The 27,876-nt window shown below is 35.6% G+C and overlaps 1 protein-coding gene across 8 annotated transcripts in view; it reads right to left on the bottom strand.

Moving 5' to 3' along the window:
- Window positions 1–27,876, bottom strand: part of How (held out wings) — a 63,837-nt gene that overhangs the window by 21,184 nt on the left and 14,777 nt on the right. For all 8 annotated transcript variants that reach the window (XR_007510524.2, XM_021333834.3, XM_021333833.3 and 5 more), the window contains exon 2: window positions 5,769–5,902. Coding sequence is in view for 7 of the 8 variants with exons in the window: in XM_021333834.3 (XP_021189509.1) it covers window positions 5,769–5,902 (134 nt within the window). In the remaining variant the exon portion in view is untranslated. The remainder of the gene's footprint in view (window positions 1–5,768; window positions 5,903–27,876) is intronic.

Below are 27,876 nucleotides of genomic sequence, written 5' to 3'. Positions count from 1 at the left end.
AAGCTGCTACTTTTATTTTAGTTTCGTAATGTTTAAGCTTTACCTAAATAACCCTGTTAGCACATACCTTTTGGATGGAGTCACTAAGCTTGTGCGTTTTAGAGATAACGATAGAAGATAATCAACAAGTAGTTACTCGTAGTTAATAGACAAAAGCGTCCGTTATGAGTTAGTGTCGAAGGCGACTGAACTGTGACCCTTACGTGAAGTAGGACCAATCCAATCAACCTCATTACCCACACACACCACTCCTTGTTATCAGCCGACAAATATCAGACCAACTATTAATTCCAAATTGCTTATATCATTAAAATTATCTAGCTTAGGAACCATCCGATGAATTCGTATGAAAATCAATGTGAATATAAAACTGCCGCGATGAAAATAGAGACTATAATAGAGTTCAATGAATCCATTCTTCATTTGTCCAGATTTACAGTGTAAGAGATAAATGGAACGGATATTAGCGGCACACCCACGCATGCGTTTACTGCATACGTTATAGCTTAATATTGCGGACTTGAGCCATAAGAAAACTTCATTAAATTATACAAAGGAACGATGTCAGAGAAAAACACAGGGCAGTATACACCCACGCACTGCCACAAATTTAGATAACTACACGAGCAAAATTTAAAAGACAGCAAGACAACTCCAACCGGTCAGCTTTTGTTTGTGAAAAACATGTTTGAATGTGAAAGCCTAAAAACCGTATAAGAAACATAAATTAACGCCAATATAGTACTTCTCCTGCGATGGGACATTATGTTGAGCCGCATTTTCTCGTAAATTTATCTTTTTTATGATTGTGGGTGTAGATTATTATTTTAAACCAACCGTGATATGCAAGACCGCACTCTGAGCCAATTGATATCTAGCTTTTGGATCTGTGAACGTCCCATCATTGCTTTCCCTTGAAACGCGTTTACAATCTATTCGTTCTTGTCCCGAAGATATTGCAAGCCAAGTATTTCTGTTTGAATCAACGCGATCCATAAAACTTAAGTATTCCAATCGATTTATTGATGTATAGATCGAAATATCGTTAATCTAATACTCGATCTAAAATTCTCGGCTGGTCGTAATCTAAACAAGTTTCTCGATGGTGCAGTAGCGCGAATTGTTTAATCTTTTTGAAACACATTCGCGAGCTTTTACTGATGTTTGCACTCGCGAATGATAAAGCACACACTGCTAGTGCCAGACATGTTTTCACTAAAACAATTCAGCCGTCCGGCCGGTTCGTCGGCGAATATAATTCTCTTTTACGTTCTTTCCTATAATAGTCAGTTTATAACTGCTGACTATCGCGATAAGATTACATTTATATCATTTTCGTAATTTTACGGCAATACTTGATTATTAGTGAAAGTAATTTTATATTCCCTTCACTTATTAATGTGTTGAAGAAGTGGCAACATCATGGAGGAATATTTAATTATCAAGAACCGTGATAATGAATAATACAAAAAATTCCCCTTATGAACCTGAAGTAAAACACCTATCACAAATTCAGTTGATACAATCATAGTTATAATCGAAATAGAATAGGGTTAGGTCAAACATGGCAGAACCGAAAAAAAACGCACTGCCAAAAGAACTGTGCGTGGGTTTTATGGCTACTCTCTCTACTACCGAATCGGATTCAGCGAATCCAAACTTATCGGTCGATGTCATTGGCTTTTGGGCCATCATTTTATTGGCTGTTCTGCCACACCTAACATTGTCTTAACAAAGTAACAACCAGTTTTATAGCAATTCCTACTTGTAGGTACCAATACAAAGTCTTATAACCACTTATGTATGCTCTGTGCGTTCAGAATAAGTAGCTAAGCTCTCCAGAATCATAATGAACTTCTAGGCTTTCCTCTTTTATGAAAGTAATCAAGTTTCCACTTGAACCCACAGATAGGGACAATTGCCTACATATAATTCAAATAAGTTCCCATTTAAATTCCCTTTATAAAGCAACAGATGCCCGTGTTTTCTCTTAGTGTGAGCACGGCTCTAAGATCCTCCATTAAGACACGCATCAACTGGTACTTCTTGAGAAGCAAAAAGCTAAAGTAACGGTCCCCACCGATATGGCAGGATTTAATAACTTCTCCGGCCCTAAATGGAGAGAGGCAGATTTCGAGGCACGGACCTGCGAATGTATCGATGTCGATTCTTTATCAAGATCGTGACTTTTGCAGTCTGAATAAAAAGAACATCTGTTTGACAAAAAAATAATATAAATAATGCAGTCAAAATCGTGGGAGAGCTAAACTCTAAATAAAACTCTTTTCATACGAAATTATAAAACTTGTAAATTGTTTACAGAGAATCAGATTTATCAAAACATATTCCACGACACATGTAGTGTGTGAATGCTTACGTGTTCGCGATTTATACACTGAAGCCTCATAATTTCGTTTAAGATTAATCTGTGAGAATATGCGCGAATACGTTGAGCACATTACAAATGCAGGCAGAACATCGATATTAAATTATTTGCATTAGGAAACATGTATTTTATCGATGTGTTAACATCACTATGCAACGCGAGCTAGAACCTGTGGGACCAGAATGAGGTTGGAGCTCTCCATCTAGTGGACTATGATCGAACAGCTTCGAGCGCACTCGTATGTGCTCAGCATATCATTTGCAACACCAACAATGCGGAATCCAACATGTTCCGCATTTGGTTCGCATTTTTTTCTATAAAGGACTAGGAAAAGAATTAATAAGGTAACTATCTATCCTGCATTTCTATATGTGCATAACGTCTCAATCTTGAGACTGAAATTATTGCTGTAAATAGAATATAATACTTACGTGATTTGTTTATAAATCAATGAATACCTAACATTCAACTAAGTGGAAATATGTGGTTTGTTACATTTTTCTCAGAGTTCATGCCGGAATAGCTGTATGAGCTATTATAAATCCAAGAAATCAATCAGGGTGAACTTGAATATGAATTTTCTTATTTGTCTAACCCAGTTTCGCTAATATAAACGAACAGGGACCGCGTGGAAAATATAAACCAGAGTAATAAACGCGTAAATACGTCCTGGAACCCGCATAAACAGGAACATAACGGTGTATCAAAGAATTAACACGTCGCTATTTTGTTTGCGCTATAAAGATGCACGGTACAGTTACAAAAATAAAACGTTTTAAGACGTTAGTCACAGCAGCCGGTGTACCAAAAACTATTGTTTCGACAATGTGTGGAACATACGAATCGCATTGGTACTGCTGGCTCTATTTCAGGAATAGTTAACGTTTACTTCACGCCGCAGTTTTTGTGAGCAAATAAAACATTGATGGTATGATTACCAATTGTGAAAACATTTATTTTAAGAATTGGCAAAATACAGCGATTTGTTTATGCAATAAAATCTTTCGGCGTGTCTGCAATTATTTACGATAGTTTCTTAGAACTCCATCATGTGACATCCATCCGCATCGTTAAGGGTTTCCATCATTATTACTGTGAACGTGACCGATGTCTCGGGACGGTTCTTTTGATCGACAATCAATATCATTCAACGATCAATTCATCTTAAGATTTACGTCTACATTGTTAGATTCCTAGCAGTTATTCAGATGATCTATGATAATTTAGATATTACTCGAAACATAAATATTCATGGTAATGACTTATATCATTAGACAAACGAGCATGGAAACATCGCCACAAATAAATTCATACTAAACGTCTATAAGTATGAAGAACTTAAAGAAGCATCGAATAGATTCTTTCAAGTTAAAACCTTTTGACGGAACTCGACTGCCATTAGTGCTCGTGTTTCTCACATCATCACGTGATAAATTCAGAAATTGTTATTCAGCTACTCAAAATTGTAATAAAATTCAACTAAATTAATTCAGTGGCAGAGGTTCGTTAGATGACACCATATAAGGTGATCCAGACGAGTTGATGGCGCCAACAATATATCTCTATGAGTCAACACACATCTCGCTAATGTTGATCAGTTTCTAAATAAGCTTTTAAGGAAATATCGGAACCATAAATTTTATTTCAGTTAGAAAAAATAATTAACACGTAGGTAAATTATTATAATCACCATTGAAAAGTTAAGATCTTTAAAAGGGAATATCGTTAAAGTCATCCATGATATATTTATGTATAAGTTGCAAGTCTGCTCTAATGAAACCAAACCCAAATAGAGTATGGTGAACTTTTCGGTCTACATGTTCAGTAAGTACTTATTACATAAATAAACTAGCTAATACATTGGAAGCCAAATAGCGCGACATGTGAACTGATGCATTGACAATATTTTCATCAACTGCAATCGAACTTGGCACCGACATGAATATAGTGCTAACCGATTTTAATAATGAATTATTCAGTTCATTGAACTCCTTGCTTAAAAAGGTACTCTTTTCGCTTGTAAATGATTACAAATCTCTTAGTAACAATGAATGGACGGTATCGCTGAGGGTCGCCCAAGAATCAACAATCATGCCAAAGACGAGATAGCCCTGACATAAGGTACCAAATGTAGCAGCCTGCCAACCTTGTATTTCTATTTGTATGACTAACGCAACTGTTACCTACAGTAAAACTCGCTGTTTGCAACAATTAACTCGATCAACGAAGAAATGTATAGAATTCTCGTCTGTTTGAAAAACCTCAGGAAAGCTAAGATGGTTAAGATAGCTTTACGTGTATCGTGACGTAATTGACAAGCGTCTTCCTTTATTACCTTTTTGCAATTCAATCAATGCTATCATTAGCCGAAGGATCATTTAAAAACTGGTATTTTTCTACAATTATTTCGAAATGAGTTTGAGTGTACCATTAAAAGCATATACATATAGCATATGAATTAATTGCTGTTTTGTTTGCACAGCAATACAAATTCATTACGGTTATAATTGCTTGAGCACATCTCAGGAATAATGTGCATACAAGTTTCGTTTGTCTCTGAGCAGTGTTTACACTCACTTATTACAAATACTGTTCAAAAGAACTCTTGACAGTTGAATAATTAATGACACAACAATTCTTATACTCCGTACGTTATGAAAGTGTTCATTGATATGCTGATACTTTAATGGTTGATGAATGAAATATAAGGTGTATGTATGTATACGACAAATTAAGTTGTAAACAATGACATTATGCGTGCATGTTTCCGCTTGAGGTATCAAAACAATGTGGGTAAATATAGGGTACAACCCAACAACCGAATAGGAAGCAAGATGGAAACAGCAATGAAATTTAAAAAAAAATATCTATACCAAAATAAAAAATTTATAGGTACAGTATTGATACCTAAGTATTTACCTGTTAGAACTATTTTTATGAAGAATTGTTCACCGACAAGATGACTACCTACATGTTTTACAGCTACGGAAAATTCACACTCGATAATGACCTAAAACTGTGAAGCAGGTTTGCCTGTCGTATATTTTCTGTAAATCCATAAAGTTTGAAACGATACGGCTTTAATTAGAATTTCTCGGAGCTGGAAGTAATAAAGCAGATTGGTGCTACGTAGTTACGCAGTAAATTGGGGGCTAAATTTTCTAGAACAATGGGAAATGCTCCAGAAAACGCCACTAACCAATTGCAAGAACCGTAACTTCCTGGCTGTTAATCAAAAGATTGCATATGTGAATATAAATGGCGTCATATTTTAATATAGTCTTAAGTAATCATAGTTTTCATTCCCTTGACCCCGCGGACTGGCGTTTCAGATAAACCCTAGGTCCAATGTAAGAACAGTATGAATTACGTCATTACTTACATCTGGATGTTCTTTGACTGGCACGTAAACTTTTTCTGTGAGTGTGGTGACCATGCCTTCAGGCTCTGGTAGTACGAGTGGTTCTTTCTTGACTCCATTTATTTGGAATAAACTTGCTCGAACTTTTGCTATTTCTGAAATGAAAAATAACATTTTGTTAGTTACGTGGATAACATCTGCTGCAATAAATTTTACACATGAAACATGTCATATTGACTCGTTAATTTTAGAATACCGTCCCAAACGTTTACTAGTAAATATAAAGGTTTATGTCCCGTGGAAAATTCCTGTTTTTACGAGGACACATTTTAGTTTTCGGAAAACTTACAATGCCTTATTACGATCGTTGGTATTTATTTGTGAAATTTGGAACAGTCATTCATTGTGGCTTCGTGAAGTAGGTAATCAATATTTTTAGTAACCATCGGATCTGTAATAAGTTTGAAGGCTACGACAATAGACCAGCATGACATCATTGACAGACATATTGATAGATCTTATGCTGCACCTCTAATAATACGGCAGGCCAACATACCGTGCTGAGGCCACTCCAGCGACAATGATGTAATTGAGTTATGACATATTTTGATCATTAATTTACGCATGACTTCAGCGAGTGGACGAGAACAGAGAAAAAAGACACAAAAGTACGGCGAAAACAACAAGAATATTTTTTACATACGTTCAGATTGCCTGAATAACACAGGTATCTTTCATTTTTATTCGTATCACCATATGATATTCAGAATCAGTTCACACCATATGGCTCAAATATTACAGCAAAAGTCTGCGATTTCCCCACCGTATGTGAGAAATCGCTGTACAAACGCAGGATCTCGTTTTTATCTTCCTTATCGAGATAGAGAGGCAATGAGTCATCGGTTAATTTCCGGACGACGAATCAACGACCATCTGTTTGGCGATAGGCCTGTTTAATTTTGACAAGATTATAATACAAGAATCACTACGCTATCTCCCATCGCACGTGCTAAAAGTTTTAATTTTGTGGTAGCTTCACTATCTTTAGTCAATCAATCAATTTAGGCATAAGCGATTCACCGGGATTCCTTACTATCTTATCTGACTGATAAACGTTTTTCAAATTCAAGTACGGCTTCTGAAGAGTTTAAAGTGATAAAAAATAACAAAATGTTTTAACCTCAAAATAAATGGTCTTGCGCATTTTTTATCGGTTAAATACGTCCAGTACAGTTATGCGGGTTTTCTTCAATTTGTTAATCTCTCACGCTATCAAATGGCTCATATGCGCAGACGCACGTATCCGCCTGACCATACCGAGTCTGCTGAGGGGCTGGCGACAATGCGGAGGAGCTTTCACGCCATATAAGGGCTGCAGAGTGAGTAAACAAGCCATTAACCCGCCACGGGGCTCGTGTGATAGCCGATGGATTATGTATTTAATTGCCACCTTTTCCTGCATATTGATAGCGGATGCATTTAGGATGAAATGTTTATACCTACTTTTTATTTTCTGCATATTTTTTTCTTCAAACTACTTAATCGGTAACTGATAACATTAATTAATATACACGCTACTGAATTTTACATTTATAATATAGCCTTTATGTTTATTACTTTGCAATTTAAATAAGCGCTGTCGCTGTTTATTCGTTTATTTGTGTTGGTTACAATGTCTGAGTCATATGACTAAGGTATATTGAATAACTTGATTAATAGGACGGTAATCGTCATTGTCAGCGTTTGTCTATTTGACAAGTTGAATCGTCTGATGGTCAATACAAGGTTGAATCAAGAACAGATCGTTTAAAAATCTTTTGTAACATGTCACACGACGTTGACGGGTGTCGAAACACTTGTAATATACGTTTAACAATGCAGCAGTCTTTGTACTGGTAAATGAGAGTACTAAACAAAAACAATTGCGGTATAATAGAGGCTGTGTTCTGAAGCAGGTGGTTTTGGGGGCTGTCCGTCCGTCACTCCACGTCTATGCGCTAGTTTGATTAATGTATTCGGATTTGACGTGAACGAGTTTCGGAATATGTCGTTTGTAGGAGGTCGTTCTTGCGCAAGTCACCAAACTTGTGTACCTACTTCAATCTCGTGTGAACTATGAGCCTGATGGTTTAAGTGATGGACGGCTATTTACGCAGCATTGTTGAAGTTTGTACATCTTTTAACGTATGTTTACACCACTAGCTTTTATTCCTCACTAAAAACGCAGCTTTAGGCGCTTTCATTATAACGTATAATGGAAGAGTTAAAAGTAACGTGCAGGAGTTATTTATGAGGCTTGCAGATGTAACAGAAAACATTTAATGACAGCTTGCACGCTCATCGCCTACGAGCATTACATTAACCTATTTCTTGAAGATGATTCTTTCAACTTGCGGAGGAAGAGAGGTTAGGTATTATTCAAGTTTTTCACAACTGTGGAACAAATTACTAAACATGCAATCAATCATTGAGGCCATGATGACCAATTTAAATATGAATTCATATTTTAATCGATTTTAATTAAGCAACAAGTTATAATATGATTAATTTATTAGATGATGTTTTTAAATTTTGGAAAATGTCTTTTATAAATAAATGTAAAGCTAACCATAAACAGGTTACAAAGCCACACAATATAGTTATATTTGTTAACAAGGTTTAATTTTACCATTTACTCAGATTACTTCAACCGCAATCGCGATCATTCTATGTGCATTGTACGTAATTCTAGCCTGGCGAGACTCCCTTTGGGAGCAAGTAAGCAAATTCTATCTTTGTGTCTCTGAGTTAAGATTGAAATTCAGGTGGGAAGTATTGATATCTCTATAGCATAATGATGTTTGAACGCTGGCGTAGGAAGAGCATTCACTATAATAGGAGAGCAAGCAACTTGTGTGTCACTGAGTGACAAATGTCAATTGCCGCTTCGAAGTTCGAGACCACCTACGGAAAAGGGAGCGCTTTGTGATTGACTTGGACTTTTTTATGAAAATCAATCAAAGTAATTTAAAGTAAGTCTCCTATTAGCATACAATCAAGAACGAAATGAAGCTTTGTGAATATTACCTGTAGGTATGTACTAATCACCTGTTATTAAATGGTTATTTGGTTTGTCCTGGTTACAGGTCAATAGCATTTGTGGTAATTTCCTTAATTGGCACTTATATAATGCACAATTTTAATTGAATTTGTAATATATCTCTTGAGTTAGCACAAGAGAAATATTTACTATCAAAAATAACTCGTAGTATTGCACATTTCCTCTCCGGAGTGTTGCGACAGCGAGCCTCACACACGTACGCTTACTGGTTCCAGATAATGCAATGCAATCTCTCTTGCATTGTCACTGTCCACAATGGCGGACCGCGGTGCGTTCACTCTGTAATCCCTCTCCCTCATTCTATTCTAATACACACTTAAGAGGACGAATTGGAATTTTTGGCGCCAAGGATGTCAATTTTTCTCAGTAAATACAAAACGGATCAAAATACAACTTGGTTACCTGAAAGTTCATGATATAAGCCTTATTTTGTTAGTTGTAGAAACATGATTAGGTAACTTTTATAACAGAGAAAAATATATCAAACATACCTCTTTTTAAAAAGAGATTCACATATTATGGGCAAACGGGACCGATTTAAGCCTCTTAACTTTTTTAGTAGTTGAGTATATACATACTCTTTAAAATGGTAGTAGGAATTTTTATTAAATTATCATTTCTAAATATTAAAATTACAAAACCATTTTGTCGCTTACGACTTTTAGTTATAAGCTAGCGCGCGTATTGTTATCCTCGCCCCGCTCAGACGCTCCGACCCCTTTTGGCGCCTTAGATGCGCGTGCCGGTTATGGAATTATTGTTGACCACTTCCTCGCCTTAATAAGCTGTAACTTCAAGCACAACAACGATATTATCACACGGAATTGGACGTCTTGCTACGTGATTAGATTTTTACTCTTTATCACGAAGACTCACCGCCCACAAGGTTTATTCGTTTCTATAAAAAAAACTTTAAAATCTGTTTTATTGCCCACGGTGCGATCTTTTAAATTATGTATTAAATAAACACGTGTGGTTTTAAGACGGGATTGAACTCGACCCCTGGACAGTTATAACACATTCTACGATATTTTTCAAGATAAATGTCAATCGGTCGTGAAAGGTTACAAATACGTTGCTATTGATTTTAGCATATTTATAAATAAAAAACTGATTGATAACATTTACATTCGAATGTTAAGCAACTGTTCTTGATTATGATAACTATTGAATTGATTAAAGTTTACTTGGTTAACGAAACTATGAGGTTATTTTAATAATTTCATCATTTATCAAATTACATTACATAGCGTTTTCAATTTTAAAGGGCATTAATTTTATATTACGGTTCCATAAGAAATATTCTGCCTTTAAAAATGCCATCAAAGAGTCATCTACGCGCAGTCTGCTGAGCGCTACAGTTCCAGTGAAACAAATGTTATAATTGGTTCTAAGAATAGTCACAAAATCACTTTCGTTTGTGGACTCGGTCGGCGGAAACAATTAATTTCTTTCATCACCAAGAACAGTGCTGGTATTTCGTAATTTAACGACGACGCCAATGCAACGGCCGTCATAATAACAAACCAAGTAAACGGACGCGCGGTCTAGACAGTGAAATTACAAGGTGGTGCATTAATTAAACTTGACTGTCACAATTGGAGCATAAATGCACATGATTTATATGAAACCATGAAGGACTACTAACTATTAATCTTCATATTTCCACATTGGTGGAACTCTAAAGATCAATGAGAAATCTTCAGTAGGTGTAACTATAAAGTAACAATTTGGAGAGGTAAACTAATAGTTACTAATAGCTTGTTTTATTCTAGCGTTGAGATTAATGCTCCCTGAATAATATATATGAGGGCAAATTAAGAACAATGTGGATTGAAGGGGAATTTTCTCACGTTGAGCAGCGATGCGTAAACGCAGCACCACGGTCAGTTGCGACCGGCTTCACTTGCGCCGACCAACCACGGCGACTTGAATCACGCGAATAATTATGTTGATATATTAAAATGTGTGTGTGTAATTACCCGGCAAAGAAGTGACATTAAAGAAATCAGACAACTCTGGGAAGAAGTATACAATAAAGCTGTTGGTTTTACCTATTCCACGAGGGCTGATAAGAAGAATGAAATATGTAAAAACTAAGGAGTATTTTACCTTCACATAAAAAAAGCATAATATTTGTATGTTAATATTAAATTAAATAATGTTTTTAAACACATCTACTTTAAAATAGCACCTATTAGATTGGAATTGAGGAAGACCTTTAGGCAAGAAGCCGGTTCGATTAATAACCGCAATAAATAATATCTGGACAGAAAATCATAGAAGATTACCTGTGAATACCTACCATCTAACAAACAGTAAACGTGTTAGAAACAAATGAAAATCAATCATATTCTATAACAACCTTTGTATTAATCATGCAGTTATTAATTGATTTCTTGGACATATACCTATTATCTCGAGACAAATGCAGCTCTAATCGCATCCGAAATACTTTAGTGTCACATTGGTAGACAAAGAGAATACATATCCGGTGTATTCTATGAGAACTATTGTGTTTGTGGGCAGCCCATTTGTAATCAAGCTTGACAAATTAGATTATTAAGTAATCAAACCGGATTGCACAACAAGGCAGGCTTACAAGGAACGGAACTAATGATCTTAGACATCAAAGTGTAGTAAACTTAGAATATGAGTAAGTAAGCCCACTCAATATATCATATAACAATAAAGTAGGATGTATATTAATAGAAAGCGATGCACTTGAGAATGATGAATGGGAACAAGATAATCAAAAGGCAGTAGTGAGTTAGTTGCCGCTACGGTAGCCCCAGACAATACGCAGCATCGGACAGATGTACCGGCTCATCATGGCGGCACGGGCTTTTGCTTCGATATTTCCTACCAATAAAATAGGCCCTTTATAAGAGTAACTGAAGGAATTGTTGCTTATTGCACGTGAAGCACGAGATCTAGATAAGATCCAAAGCACCGATTAGAAATATTACGAGTCTGCATACACGGTTGCTCAAGTTTAATTTGTGCTAAACGTAAGCCGCTCTTGTTACACAATTTCACGTATATGCATAGTTCATTCATAAAAAAGTTGCTTAATTTCTTTGCCGTAATTAATGCACCTGACACTTGAAGCTTAAAATTTTATACTTGAAGAAAAATACTAAGATGCAACTACGAGTGAAATCTGATGTTATTAATGCTAGTCAACCTGGAAGACAAGAGTTGAGCGTGACAGCACATACAAATCACATTTTACAGCTATTTAAAAACACTCATATAGTTCCTTCAGTAATATTCGACTTCCTGTCGTCGATGGCAAGTAACATAGGCTAATGTCTAGTCATGCACATGCATTATGCACATATAGAAAAAAGAATCAATAAAAAGCTGCAGCTGTTGAATGGTAGATACTTCTAGCTCCATTTTAGTGGTCCCTCAACATCCGTAGACACTAAAGAGAACGGAATTGATAGAAATATTTTCAATTGAGATGACTAGATTCATATTGATGGATACTTTGGCCTCTTCTAACTATGCATTTAACTGCAAAAGGTAATCTTTGCGATATATTGGAATTGCTAGCACGAGCTAAGATTATGGCCAAAATAACTCATTTACTTTTTGCTTACCCATGGAACTACACATAACAAATGAGAATCAACTAAAACTATGTAAGATTAAGTTATGTTAAAATTGTTTGTATGTCAAATGAACATAATGATGGTCTTGGTGTACAACGTATAATAGATGGTTCTTCCAAGATCCCCATTAGTCATTCCTCGAACGCGTGGGACGATGACAATAATTATACTTAGAAAAGTGACGAAATGAGATTGAAGGTGATTCATTTATGAATGAAACGGTTATGTAGTAAAGATACAAGTCAATTTGAAAGGTAGGTAAAACAATCGATGGCTTTGCAAAATAATAAGTGCATAAATCACAGTAGGAACGATCTGGCATTGGCCATTACGAAATGCACACAAAATGGAAACCGGTTGGAAATGCCAACGGCGCAGGTTGTCTTAACAATTGTGATTGAAATGCTTTTATCTAGCTATCTTCATCTATGCTTGTTCGGGGGAACCTACTGTCACATTGTTAAGACACAGATGCGACATTTGGAAAATATCTGGAAACCATTACTGTAATGGATAAACATTTAAAGGAAATATACAGATATGCCGTTATAAATATAAGCAAACTCTAATATTTGAGGTGCATACCACTAGTGGATTGGTCTGCAGCTAATTGTGTGAAGTGTGACTGAGAAATATGAATATCGCCAGCAAAACACGTTATGTTAATTTCAGAGAACGTGTACATAAACAGGTGGTCAAGCGTAAATGGTCTAAAGAAAAATAATACTCATATTTATGAATGGCAGTTAGCAGACATCGGGTGTGAATGAAAAAATAAACTGTTATTTGCATACCACTTCCAAAGGGTAGAAGATATGTCACGTTGTTTGTCACTGTTACGCAAATATGTCCAAACACACAAGGGGACCTATGGATACCGTAAATAAATAACGAAATATCAAGTATACGGAAGTGAAAACGGATAGACCATTGTATAAAAGTTTGTTTTATTTATTCTTGGGTATATTTACCCTTTAAAGCTAGGTTATCATAACAAGATATTTTATTTGGCTGACCATCGTATTTTCTTCATGTAACTTGAATGTAGGAAAAAATTTCAACAAACTTCATAGGAAGTGTAAAGGTTTCTAAAGCGCGTACTTTTAACAAAGCTTAAGAAGATAATGTTCAAATAATAATTGTGTAAGCTCAACATCACTAACACAAGAATTATATCTCAATAAATTGACTAAGCGAGAAGGAATACGCATGTTTTCATACAGCGCAGCTACAGATTTACGGCCCTATTCGTTAGGATTTACGCAGGTTCGACACGTGTAAATAAGCTCAGTAGTTAACAACGCCTAAATGTGTCAAAGCTGAACCAATGGGTGCTGTTACGCGTTCGAGTTTCCAGAATACTGGCCGCGATCTATACTATTTATTCTCCGAACACTATCCACAGTTGACGGTTCTTTTATTATAGCTATAAAAGCATTGGAGTAAACCGGAGATTTTCGCTGATTTATCGCCTAATATTTATTTTTCACGGTTTACTTGTGGGGCCCATTTGTAAATATAGGACTAGTTTACAGTAGGGAAACTGGGGTTTCCTTTTTATGTGGTATGTCGGTGCCAAACAACGTGACTTGATGCGACGCGGACATTAATATAATACGGAACATTATCGTAAAACAACAAACTAGATGTTTCAGTGTGCCGTGTCAGTTGCGACTTTAATGTACCGTTATGCTAGTTCAATAGAAAGTTTATAACCTCCGGTGTAGCCGTCTTATAAAGCTGTTCACGCAAAAATCGGTGTCAGGAGGAAGGCATAAAATTGCTTACTAGTCAATGAATATAATAATTAAAACCGCCATGAATCAGCTCGATCGGGGCGTTCTGTATATTGTTGTGACATGTTGATATTCAATACACTGACAGGCAGTTTTTTCAACTACCGACTATAAAACCGAAGAGTCAAATGTCGACACCTACCATTCTGGAATGGGCTTCGTATTCAATGGATGGCTCGTGGGCGTAGCTTATAAACATTGAATGACAGAATTATACCGATGACAAACTATTGAATAAACACTTTAACAACAATTTTAAACAGATTTAATGGCGTCATAGAATGTGACACATTGTGTGTCTCATTTTACAACAACAACAATAATACACAGTTCAAGCTTATATTGAATATACATTCAATTATGGTTAAGTTGCATGGAGTAGCACGAGAGAATAGCGGTTCTCGGTTGCAAGCGAGACGGATTGTTTGAGGCTAATATTTGACAATAGCAAGCTATGAGCCAGCGAAGTACTTGGCTCAGTCAAGACAGTTTGACTTAGCTTGCCATTCATAACATATTGTTAACGCGGCTGGTAGCAACGCCTACAGCAAGACACGCGTCAATTCATTTTAGAAAAACTTATTGTAATGAGCCATCTCACTCAATCACACGTAAATACTTCATATGTTAACCACCTACGCAAACTGTATTTCAAGTAAACATGGATGTCAATGTTTAATGGCCCACAAAACATGATTATTATTACTAACATTTATGGACTGTCAAGAATGATGCATGCGTTTTTTCAAGGATACTAAAACAATTACAGATGCACAATGATTGAATTCAATTCAATTGCAATTCTTGTAATAATCGTAGGTGTAATCAAATACACGTAAGGCCAAGCTCATGTCGTTACAAAGATAATTCTGCTAATTAATTCTGTGTCCCTAACCCAATATAAAGCGAAGTGTCATGTACAGTACACACCTACTTAGCCAGGTAAAAATTGGCATCAGCGATTTAATTAAATAGACATTCGATTTTGATAAATTAATGACGTGGATAAAGTAGCAAAGAAATAGGTGAAGATTTAGCCAAAATTAGAGTACACCTTCGTATCCAGAGAACGTTTCGGTTTGTGCAATCAAGAAGGATATGATAAACGAGCGGGAAAAAATGAGTACAAGAAGTAGGACAAAAAACTAGCAGAAAATAGGCAAAAGCGAGATATTTATGTTTCGAAAAACTGGAACTATGCAGAATTTCATCAGTGTGATGAGTTTCTGCTCCTATCGATATAAAACACGATTGTACAAATACGTAAAACATTAATGACTTGAACAATAAATAAGACTGCGAAAGAAAGCTGTTTCTAGGCGTCAGCAAAAACACGTTGAAAATCTTTATGACTTACGAGTCGAGGGTTCTATAGAATTTCTCACGTCTCAACACTAGTGAACCGAGCTTACCTGAAATGAAACATAAACAATATTAGCGTTGTATTAGCTAATGATGCACAGACTTCGTGTTTATTAGTTCTTGCTATTACTGTTGTCTAGTATAACAATGATCTATTGATCAACAGTATCGTTGATCAGGTTGCCGTAGGGAAATATTGAATGTGTGTGCTTGCTTATTTGCATGCTGTATACGGATCTTAGGATGACCATACTAGAGCACTTATGTACCGATAATGTTTAATATTAATTAATGTCATTAATAGGACACGTGTCAATTAACACTTATACCTTGCTTAGATTATATCACTTCAAGGTCTTTAGAAGAAAGCAAATCTCCAGACAAAGGAAGATGATTGTTAAGTTTGAGATTGAGCCCATATAGGTATGTAGTCAGTTCCAAAATCGATGTAAATATGTAGTCGATGCAAAATCCTGGCAGAAAGGATGAAAATGGTTAAAAAACAGAGAATTCAGTGTTATTAGCGATTTGCTTTTCGATGGATTTTATGTGAGTAAACCAATGTTCATGATTCAGACGTAGTTTTCCTAAGGACCTACCACTGTACCTATTATTATGCCACTGCGTACTAAGAACTGAGGCGCAATAGAAGATCACAAATATTCAGCCAACAGTTTTCAGTGCGTTGTGCAACATAAAATGTTGGTTTAGTCATGTGATGCAAGTGCACGTTTAGCTTCTAAAAAACATTTAGTGCTTGTCTGACAGTATTTGCTAAGCGTGGCAGATTTCAATGTTACCGTTTAAAGATTTACGAAATAAGTAGGTACTACAACCAAAACTTGTAGAAACTAAAGGAAGGAATAAGAAGCCCGATTGCCTAGGGTTCACTTACTATGAGATTTCATTAAGAAAATTATTGTGTACAGTTTTAGTCTTTTCCAGAAGTTCTTACTCCTTAGGTACCTACTTGTTGGCACTTGTTGGATTGAACCTAGAAAACCATAAACAAGTAATCTGATGAATCTTGAGGCTGTGCCATTAAATGTACAGTTCAATAAGGCAGTTGACAACACTCAAACGAAAATAGCAATGACATAATTTGCACATGGAATAAAATATGTTAATACCAATAGACAAGCAATAACGAGCATTGTTAGGCGCGAGCACGTTTCACGAGACTTTGTTAAACAACGCTGCTTATACATATAATTAAACGAACCAAATGTTATTTGATATGACAGATGAGATAATTCCGTTTATAAAATTAATAGAGAACTCATTCATAGCTCTGACACTCGTGTAGCGGTCACACGCAACTAGAGGTGATAGTCAGAAATAACCGTCTCTATTTCTTTGTGGATGTTCACGCGTGAGACTCTTGGCACTGAGTTCAAGCACATGCACGCAAAAAGAAAACAGTGCAATTAAAAAATCTGAGAGGAAAAATATTCTCGATAATCGCTTTGTTTTTAAATTTCGTCGGCGTTAGTGACGAGGCGTTATGGCGATGACAAGCACGTGTATTTCAAATCTTTAAGCTACACGAAACGGATTTTATGTTTAGTTGTACTAAACGAAATTCTTTGAATTAGCTTGTCTAATGTAAAATAATTTAAAAGTTGGCAGTGTTTGTCGCGTGTATTTCAGTAATATGTTGAGATGGTATTTTATTCAGATGACATTCTGATTTTAATCGGTCCTCAATGTCTCAGAAGATTATTACGACGAGGAATTTATTCACTCTTTCTATAATGCATTCTAATGAAAGTACGATTTGATAGCAGTTACAACTAGGGCTTTCAAATACCGGATTTTTTCAATACCGGTATCAATACCGGTATTAGAAATTTCAATACCGTGATCACGTGATCACGGTATTGTCGGTCATGAAAATATTGCAATACTCCAGATATTAAAAGTTGTCGCTCCTTTATGCGTCTTCGAAGTGCTTTTGCAAGATTTTGGCTTAAGTCATTAGCTTGACCATCTAACTTCGTCAACATAAATTTTAGCGCAATATCCGCTTTTAGTAAATTGGCATCCCGTTTACAAACTAATATAGTTACTTTGACTACAGAAAGGCTGTTGTAAACATTTTTTAATATTGTCAAATCGAATTCGTCTAATTCGAAATCGGAGTTTAATTTTAGATCGATTAAAACTTTTAAAACACAATCCTTTAGTTTCAAAAAGCGTCCAATCATAGCCCCGACACTATGACTAAAAATGAGATTGACTTCATCATGACGAACAAGAAGCACATAGTCAGAGACGTCTCCGTGATCAATAGGTTTAACACCGGGAGCGATCACCGACTTGTCCGAGGCTCTCTGAATATCAACTTCAAGGCCGAACGTTTCCGTCTGATGAAGGCCAGGTTCCGACCAACACTGCTCCAAACCATGACAGGATCTGAAACCACAACAGACGTTAACCAGAACCACGAATATGTGGTTCGGATCCTCAGGGAGGAAGGTTCGAGATTCTGTAACATGCAACGTCAGGGCTTATAAAGAAACGCCGTGAAAACCCGCCTCGTCAGCTAAAAAAACACGCCATTTCACCGAAGACCTGCCAGAAGTCAGCAGTGGCGAAATCGAGATCGCTCTGAGACAGCTCAAAAATGGAAAAGCATGCAAAGCAACAGAGCTATTAAAAACAGGAGGTAAGCCCGTACTGGGGGAGCTCCAGAAGCTTTTTAATGCCGTCCTGTTTGAAGGAAGAACTCCAGAGGCGTGGAGTAGGAGTGTTGTCGTCCTGTTCTTCAAAAAGGGAGACAAAACCCTGCTGAAGAACTATCAGCGGGCGGGTATGCTGGAGATAAAAGTTGGCGCTTAATACACAAGTGTGAAGTGTGAGAATAAGATTACGAGTAGGTACATACATCTTACGAGTCGTAGTTATTTATCTTATTTAATACAACTTCCTGCTACTTATTACAACAAACCACAATAATTAAAATTATAAAAAGATTGTAATACCGTAATCACGGTATTGGCTCGTCAATACCGGTATTGAAAAAATACCAAAATATATCCGTGATCACGGTATTACGGGATCCCGTAATACCGGTATTGAAAGCCCTAGTTACAACCTATTTCATCAATTGAGCATTTAAAAGCTTTACGTCTCCTTGACGATGATTCCCCGTCGCTTTTATGATAGGAATAACATGTACCTACTACGTATAAAGACATTATGTTGGTGGCTCCCACTTAATTAATAAGAAGTCGTTAAACTCTTGGCTTCAGACTTAGGAGCAACGTTGGGCGTACTAGTTGGATGTGTCGAGATACCTATTTGTTAATCGCGTGTGATTGGTCGAATTTAAAACTTTATTTATTTTGGCTGTTAACAGAGGTAGATGAACGCCGTTAGAAATTGGCCAGGATCCCAATGGCTTTTATAATTTCAGCGGTAATTTCTGTTTTTATTATGTAGGTAATTTCGTATTTTAATTCATTAAATTCGTAGTTATTAATATGAAACATTAACTGTATAATAAATTAAATTGCAAAATTTTGCTTGTATGTTGTCATTAAATTAACAGGTGTGTAATTTGAGGCTATTTAAATAAACTTGTGTTTGCATTTAGATTTATTCAACGACATGCATCGAATTTGTTGCATAGGATTTCCCTAGTCACAGTAACAATACTGTGAAATACAGAGTTAAAGATTCTTAACCTACATCATAGATATTTCCTAGACGTTCGACATTATAAAAATAATAGCCCTTTTCAATTATGTGTAAGTATCTTCTAGCTACAGATCCAATGAGCATATGCTACAAACAAAACCATTAATTTCATGGATATTGAGTAGAAAGTATTAAAATATTCTTAATAAACGTTAGAAGATTTCACATAACCGGCAAATGTTCATAGTAAACTTTATACGATGCTGTTTAGTGTTATTGTCATGATATTAAGGTAAGACAATGCTTACATCATTGACGATTGACGATAAAATTATATAGGTAACATCAAAGTGAGCGCTTGTTGCTGTTTTAATGCTGCATTGTTAGAGGTCGCAGCAGTTAGTTAATTATACGATTTCAACGACTAAATGTCACAAATGATGTGTTTTGCCGCAAATGCGTTTAATTGCACTCGGTGTTGGGTGTGGTGTTTTAGATTATTCATGAATTAATAGAAATTAATAGCCTGTTAGTAACAATTAATTTTCATTTATTGTAGGGTGTTTATCGCTTTATCGACAAAATAAAAAAAAAATGTTCAGAGTATTTTTTCTGGCGTTTCTTGACTGCACACAATAATAAGAAGAGCTAAAAATGCGGTGAAAAATTCGGTCAACACAACACTGAAATAAATCACGCAGACAATTTGTACAAAAAAATCTTAGATCGTTTCAAGCCACATTTCTATTATGTAAGAAATTGAACGTGCCCACAAACACATCTTCCTATTTTTATTGCCTTCTATTTATTTAATGACTTTCTTCATTTTATGACCACAAAATCAAAACCTATAGATAAGGATGGAATGAAGAAGTTAAACTTGTTTTTTGAAGTAAACATATTAAAGTTGACCTACAGGACACATTAGGTACGTATATTTTCACACTCACTGCCAATAAGATACAATAATTATTATTTTTCCTTAAAAACTTGCATCATGATGACTTCATTATAGAAATATTGGCGTAACTCATATTGAAGGAAACTTAAAACGCCGGTGTTGTCTTACGATAAGTGTCTGTTTCGGGCGAGTGAACCAAAAATATAACCACGAGTTGCATTCATTTATTTGTCACAATTTAACTCCCCATAATACTATGGGTCACTTTAAGTTACTGAGAAAAGGTTTTAATTGGAAGGAGGATAATGTAAGTGACTCACTGGCTGATCTTCGCAATTCAAGAGGTCCCAACATGGTCTAATTGAACCGAATTCTTTCAAACTGGGTTGGAGCTACCAACAAGTGAAAGAACTAAAATTGGGAGCACGTGTACAAAAACATTTCAACTACAACACAATGTTTCAACATCACTCTCAGTATGGTTCATATCATAAATGGAAACACGACAATACATTCGTAATAACCCCACATAAGAATGTGATCTTCACATCCGCGGATAAAAGAAAGAGTACAATGTAAGTTTAGCGCCGGGCTACACAATATCCATTACAAAACCAGTACCATCTAATACAGACTGCGTCAAAACGTCACTTCACCTGACATGAACACTAAAGGCGCATTTTTATTGATTATAGGGCAAAGGAATACATTGGACCACCCACGGAGGCCAGGGTCTAATTGAGTGTACAACCCATTGTCCACACGACAGAAAGTTCAAAGGTCCCTTGATAAAATATCAATCAAAGAAGTATTTTTTTTTTCGAATGAAATTCGTCATCTCATGTCGGAAGAATACTTTGTTACGGCCTGTGGTTTTATTAGCTGCGTGTAAATTATACGAATATTATATTACATCGAATTTAAGTACAGTGAGAAAAGGCTTACAGAAATAAGAACGTTATTTGAATTGCATAAGTAAGACAAAGTATTAAGCAATTCTGTATGATGCATGATGATACAATATCTGTTTAAATCAGTGTTTTCGTCCTGTTAGCGTCACATTTTCTATCTTGTACATCTATCGTTCTATGTACTGGGTTTAATAAAAAATACCATATGACGGATTGTTAATCTACGTTAGTTAATCTCACATTAACTTCTAAGATAGCTACAAATCTTCATCATAAACAAGACATGCGCAATCACGATAAATACACGTAAAGGGACACTGATGAGCTGTTAATATATTGACCAATCAACTTAATAAAGTACGTAATTATAAATGTCGGTTTGACCGCTGATATTTTATGGTCAGATATCAATCAAGCAGGCTTTTAACCATCTTCAAATTTATTTGACAAACGTTTAAGTAATTTGGTCGTGTTATGTTAAAATGAATGCGTTATTTTTTAAACATTGATTGATTGGTTTTATGTTGCTTGCAGTTATGTCATATATTTATAAATAACTATGAACAATTCGACCATGACTCTTGAAGGTACACATAAAAATCTCAAGTGAGTACTTCAAATCTTAATAAATGGTAATTAAAATAGCTGCGTCGGTAAAGTGCAACGTTTAACCTAGGGTTGGTTATTCTGTAGCCACTTCAAAAGCCGTGCCTGCATAAAACATTATGTATTCTCAGAAAATCACTAAACAATTGAATATTTACTTACCTATCTGATGCTTATAAAATTATTGAATACGCTATATATTAATGTAGATTTATTCATTTTATTGTCAATCATGTGTTATCGATCACGACATGCGTTTGGTATAAAACTATAACGCAGTAGTAACTTTGATACAGATCAGTAATATAATATGTTAAACATTAATGTACTAAATACTGTAAATCCACAAAGCATCGTTGACAGCCCTAAAGTAACACAAATGCATTACTAAGAAGAGTCTTTATCTAATGTCGGTAGCAGAGATGAAACAAACCGAAAGATTGTTCGGTAAACCAAAATGATAGGTTACAAGCACGATGCGAACATAATTCTATGCATTTATTTTGAGTTGTACTAGCTATCAATTTGTCTAAGGTAAGTATTAAGGACCAATATTGTTTGCAGAAATATAATTATCTGATTGAAAACAATAACAAAGCATTTGAACTTGAATGGACATAGAGGAAAGGGAAAACAAAAACAATCTTGGATTGATTTTGTAAATCACTAGCTGATACATAGTGTTTTTTTTTAAGAATATGGTTGGAAAAGTTGTCACTAGTAAGATGACGTCAGAATAGAGTAGTAGCAGTTTCTTTAACTATTAAGCTAGTTTAATGGCTAGCAAAAAGTAGAAATTCAAATGATGCATATCCCAACTTGAAACACCATGAACAGTAGCAAAGTCTTGCTAGTACCTACATAATCAACACAACCTTTTGGTTCATTCTATTAAGTCATCAAATCATAGTGCAAGAAAACTTAACACATTTATATGGATGAGCAGTAGTCAAAAGTCATTAAAACGTAAACTTGTACAATTTAAGCGTTTGCCTATTTAACTGGAGCCATTCATTCACCATCCAAAAGAAGGTCACTTAGATGTCGCAAGTACTTACTGTGCTCATGTAATAAGGTTAAATAAATATGTAATTTGTGGATTAGGTTATGTTCGTCATTAAGCACCCACGTTGAATCGGAACTATCATTACGAAATCGAAACAACGCACATTTTATAAGTATTCTCAAGAATTATATGTAAGTACCCACCACCTACATGGAATAAGATAATCTTTATATCGAAGGTGAATCGGCCGCCCACAGCATCGGCAAAAAGTATAGTCATCAGCTTACATCTAACAAAGGTAGCCGATTCGCCGGCCGCCTTAGTCAGAACGCCCATAATGACGAATATGGACATTTGTACAGCAATGTGTAGGTGGCACTTAGAACCCGGCCCCTGCCCTTATAAGGTACTATGAAAACTTCTATCGATATACGCAAAGACTGGCATAAGAAGCCAATTTGGGATTTGACTATAGTAGAAATAAAACCAATAGCGATGACGGGTATCGAAATACTAAATAATGAAAAGAAGATTAGTAGTTTTCACAAATCACTAATGTATCAAAGAATAGATAAGTCAATCATATCGTTAACTTTCTCGATTGTTACAAGACTCGGATGACCAAAAAAGTTGAGATTGACGTGAATTGATTTAATTATCGCCACGGTATAACTGCATAGAATTCACGTTCGCGCCGCATTGATTTAATCCGAGAATAATAGTGTAACAGGCATTCGATAAACGCCTTCTGCGATAGGCAGTCGACAGCAAACGGGTAAAACAAATCGTTTTGGAATAGTTTCAGTAGCTTGTGCAAATCCACATTCAGAATTAATATCGCATTTAAATAAGCACACAGTGTACGTTCTGAGTGATGTTTGGTCAAGTCAAATTGCTTGCTGGACTATTGCCGGAGCAAATATTGTCGGTAGAAGCAAACATTTAAAATGAAATGATGTAGCAAAGCTGATTGGATGTTAGTCCATTTTAAATAACACATTTTTACAGTTACCCAACTCACAAATTCAATTTATGACAGCTGGGTAAACACAAAATAGGCCACTTTCCTAACAAATGACGCTTCCATTAAAATTACCAATTTGGCACGACTATAACTGTTGAAAGATTAGATTGGCTTCTATGAAATATCGATGGCGAGTAACGATTCTGATGGATGTTGCCACAAGACCATATTTCATGCAATGTATGACCCATTGTATCTAGCCCTGTGACAAATTGCTGCTGCTAGTCACACCGCATACAAGTTTCGATGACAATATTGTATACCGCAATGGAATGTGCATGGTAGATCTTGTAATATTCGGGTCATAGAAAACAGCTGAATATCAGTTACTGCAACTGTTTTGCATTTCATTTGGCAAAAGTCTCTTAGAACATAATGTATTGTCAAGTAGACAAGTTTGTATATGTTTAGCAAAATATTTGAAACTTTCGAAAAGATTGATCGAAGAAAAAGAACAAAAAACTATTAAGACACTGTTATCCATCATTGTTTATATCAATTTCATTGCTTCAAAGATTAGACCGATAGAAATGTCAATACAATAAATCGGTCTTTCGGATAAGTCACATTATATTCTTCCTCCAGTTATTAATCAGTGGGCGCCACGATTCTTGTCTTAACGTTCCCGTTAACCTTAAGACCCGCCTTTGTAATAAGCTTTATACTGTGTTCTAAACAAAATACCTAATAAATTGCGTCACAAACAAGTATCATAACGAAGATAAAAGGATCAGTAGCTACACAAGGCCACATATTGTCAACGTTACGCACAATGTTAGCCACAAAATAGCCTGGCATGTTTTTAATTTCAATAGCTATTTACCTTTCTTGTTTGTAAGCATTCATGTTTAATACATACGTGTGGACAGTGTTGAAAGTAAACTGTAACCTCAAACGCGCCCAGAACTTGTCACGGAATTATGGACTGATTTTATCCTAATGGTCGCCAGTTCACGATGTTTAGATAATATAAATTTGTGATTTGCATAATAAATGAATTTGAAGGAATGTCTGAACAAGATTGACAGTTTAGGTACTACAATAGTAATATATTGTGAGGAACACTAAATATTAATGAAGAAGCTACTACCTATGAATTTGAACATCCAACATGACTTTAAGATGTAATTGTACCACAGCTGACGAAAACTGACAACTAAACATAGTGCGTCCTATTTGACTTCACAATCGGCATTCATAATCCTAAGCAAACAAATATGCAAAATTGAAGTCGCGCTACATTTCGAAATGATGAATACAAATAGGGCTAATAACAATGGTCAATGGTTGGCGTCTCTGGCAAATTGCAGCTGTTGGTACAAAGAGGTGGATCATTGGCGCTAACACCGACCACGCTTCTGAAACACGAGACGTCTGCAACTACTCCGACGGCCGACACACTTACGTGCTATAAACAATCGAATACCAAAAATAGATTTTATTACCAGAGCAATTGAATTCAATGTCGGTGCAAATGATATTGTACTGTTCATTGTGGAATGGTTTACTTCATATCAGATTCTAAAAGCAGCTCACTTAGGCTGATTGTTGAATGATAATTATGTTATGAGAACGAAGGGTTTGTATTTTACGTGCACAGGACTTGCGGTTAAGTCGTATTAGAACAGTTATTTTATTGTCATTGATTTAGTTAATAGGTCAGACATTAGTCCGTTCTAAATGTAAATTTTGCACGCATGCGGCACTTATGTTTAGTTGAGTCAACTAAAGGCCAGATGCCACCAGTGACCTCTAATACAGACAGACCATGTCAAAGGGTAGCCAATTGAAATAATAAATCGATATTTTATCGCATAGGAAACTTAACGTAGATGGACATTTGTTGCGTTGTGTATGGTGTTTTAACATGTTTCGTAGACCAACCCATTGTCATTAAAATTCTTCAGTACGCAACAATAGGCAGTACATTAGTAACAAATGTGGAACAACGACAGGAAACAAGAGAAACGTTTGTTAAGACTACGCATCGCATGGGACGGACAAAAAAGGAAAAAAACTAACGGTCATCCCTTTGTCTTTGTCAGTAGAAGAAATCATTGAGCAACGTGACGATTGTTTTGCAAGATAAGTACAAAGATAATGCAATGAAAACTGCCTACACTTATTTGTATGTTAATTATACTTGCTCATTCAATGATTACATACATATGCATTTTATTGAAGGTTTGTCAGGAAATGAATTTTATTATGGGGTGTGGGCTTTGTTGTTGTAACTGTATTTTTAAAGATCATTTTTTTATTACTCGTGCATATGAATGTTTCTGTATAAAAGTGGTAGACAACTAAGTAGCGATCCTGTTCCAGTGCTTGGAACAAGAAAAGACCTTTAAATAAGCATAAGGAATAAAAAAGACATAAGAAGAAACGAATGACGTAAATGGGCAGATGATAAAATAAAATCTTAAAACCGAATGGAAGAGAGACACAAAATTGTACTGTTTCTTGTTTTTACAGTAACGGGTCGACGTTAACCTAATTTACAACAAGTTCTCGTGATCAGCTGATTCTAGGTCACCTACCGTTAAGTGAACATTTTCCTGGATCCATGGTTATGAAGTATCACTGCGTAACTACCTACTGTGGAATAATTACGATTTAAATGGAAGATTTATCACGGTATTTACGTATGTACCGTTTCTCGAAACATTTATAAATAAGCTAATAGTCATCGGCACGTCAAGGCAACGAAACTTGAAACTCTCGTCTTGAGATTTGGCCAATTTGATGTGACTGGAATTGTTTAGCCACAAAGTTATCCTTATTAAGACATTGTTTTTTTTATATATAAAAAGATTAGAATAACTGTTTTAATCACGAAACCAACAATACGTGTATCATAACTAATTGAACAATATTGAGCATATTGCATATACTCAAAAGTTATTCTGTCTTCATAACTGATGTCGGTGTCAAATCATATTTAAATCATCTGGCTACTAGCTTGGCAGCAGTAGGTCTGTCACACAAATAAAATTTTATTATTCTCCGAGCATCTATGAGCGATCGTCGTCTACACCGTTAATCAGAATTTCAATTAATAGATTTACGGCTAAGAATTGAACACTGAACAGTCGTAAAAACGACGTGACATCAGTAGATCCTACTTGTAGAATTGACAAAGACGTTAACCGAATTTAAAAAAATCCAATGAGCAATGCGATTCCGTAATCCTATAATAATGTCTAACAAGGCAAAAAATAAAGTTACTAACTTCACACTTTTTATAAGGACGTTTGAAGATTACCTCATACTCGTACATAGCGCGCGCGCCCCTCGAGAGAGATGACGTCATCAACAAAGGAACTGCGATTGAATAATAGGGGGGACCCTTTGATAAAACACAAAAGGGAACCTGTGCACAGGTATGTTTATAAACAGGTGCAACTTGTTCATCTTTTTTTTCTATAAGAATATTTGAGAATCTATTTTGCATTGCTAAGGTCGAATTTAACTTTCCCAAATAGTATTTTTATTAATAAATATTTAAATTAGAATTCTGCGATATTTCCTTATGAATTCATTAACACAGTGAACCGTGCAAGCTAAGATACGAAGGAACCAGTATTTATGAAAACGCAAAGCACTGATTAGTTCAAACACCCTATCTGCGTTCTCTCTGCAATACAAAGTTTATCCAGACAGTCTTCACATTGGTTTCCGGTCATAGATTATTTAAATTTATTACTCACTAGATATTTTGGATCTCATTTCGATGTAGTAAAATAAACATGTTCTAATACTGCTTATAAAACGTAAGACACACGTGTTTGTTTACATTATTACTAATCTTTTTAGCGTCCGAAAAGTGATATCATGCTCCATCTAACGCAAGGTTCTCATCGTCCACTAGTCAGAGGATATGATGACGTAGAAACAGAAAAAATAATGAGAATTAAACATTCAGTGAGCGTCATAGCTTACCGATTTCTGTCACTTTAGAACATAACAGAAATATTTTGTGAACGGTTCATCGTGAAACAGATCCCGTCTTAAAAGATTTATTCTAAAATCTTGAAACGAATAAAACAAATCACTTGTCTTCTTTATAATTTGATGCATTGCTGTCTAATTTAGCTGAAACACATAATCCATCAGCACTACGAATTTGCTGCATTGTAGAAATACCATTTTGTCGTTATT

This window comes from Helicoverpa armigera, chromosome 14, assembly GCF_030705265.1.
Source record: "Helicoverpa armigera isolate CAAS_96S chromosome 14, ASM3070526v1, whole genome shotgun sequence".
Taxonomy (NCBI): domain Eukaryota; kingdom Metazoa; phylum Arthropoda; class Insecta; order Lepidoptera; family Noctuidae; genus Helicoverpa; species Helicoverpa armigera.
Note: the sequence above shows the minus strand (reverse complement) of the source record. Positions and strands in the feature narration are given on the sequence as shown.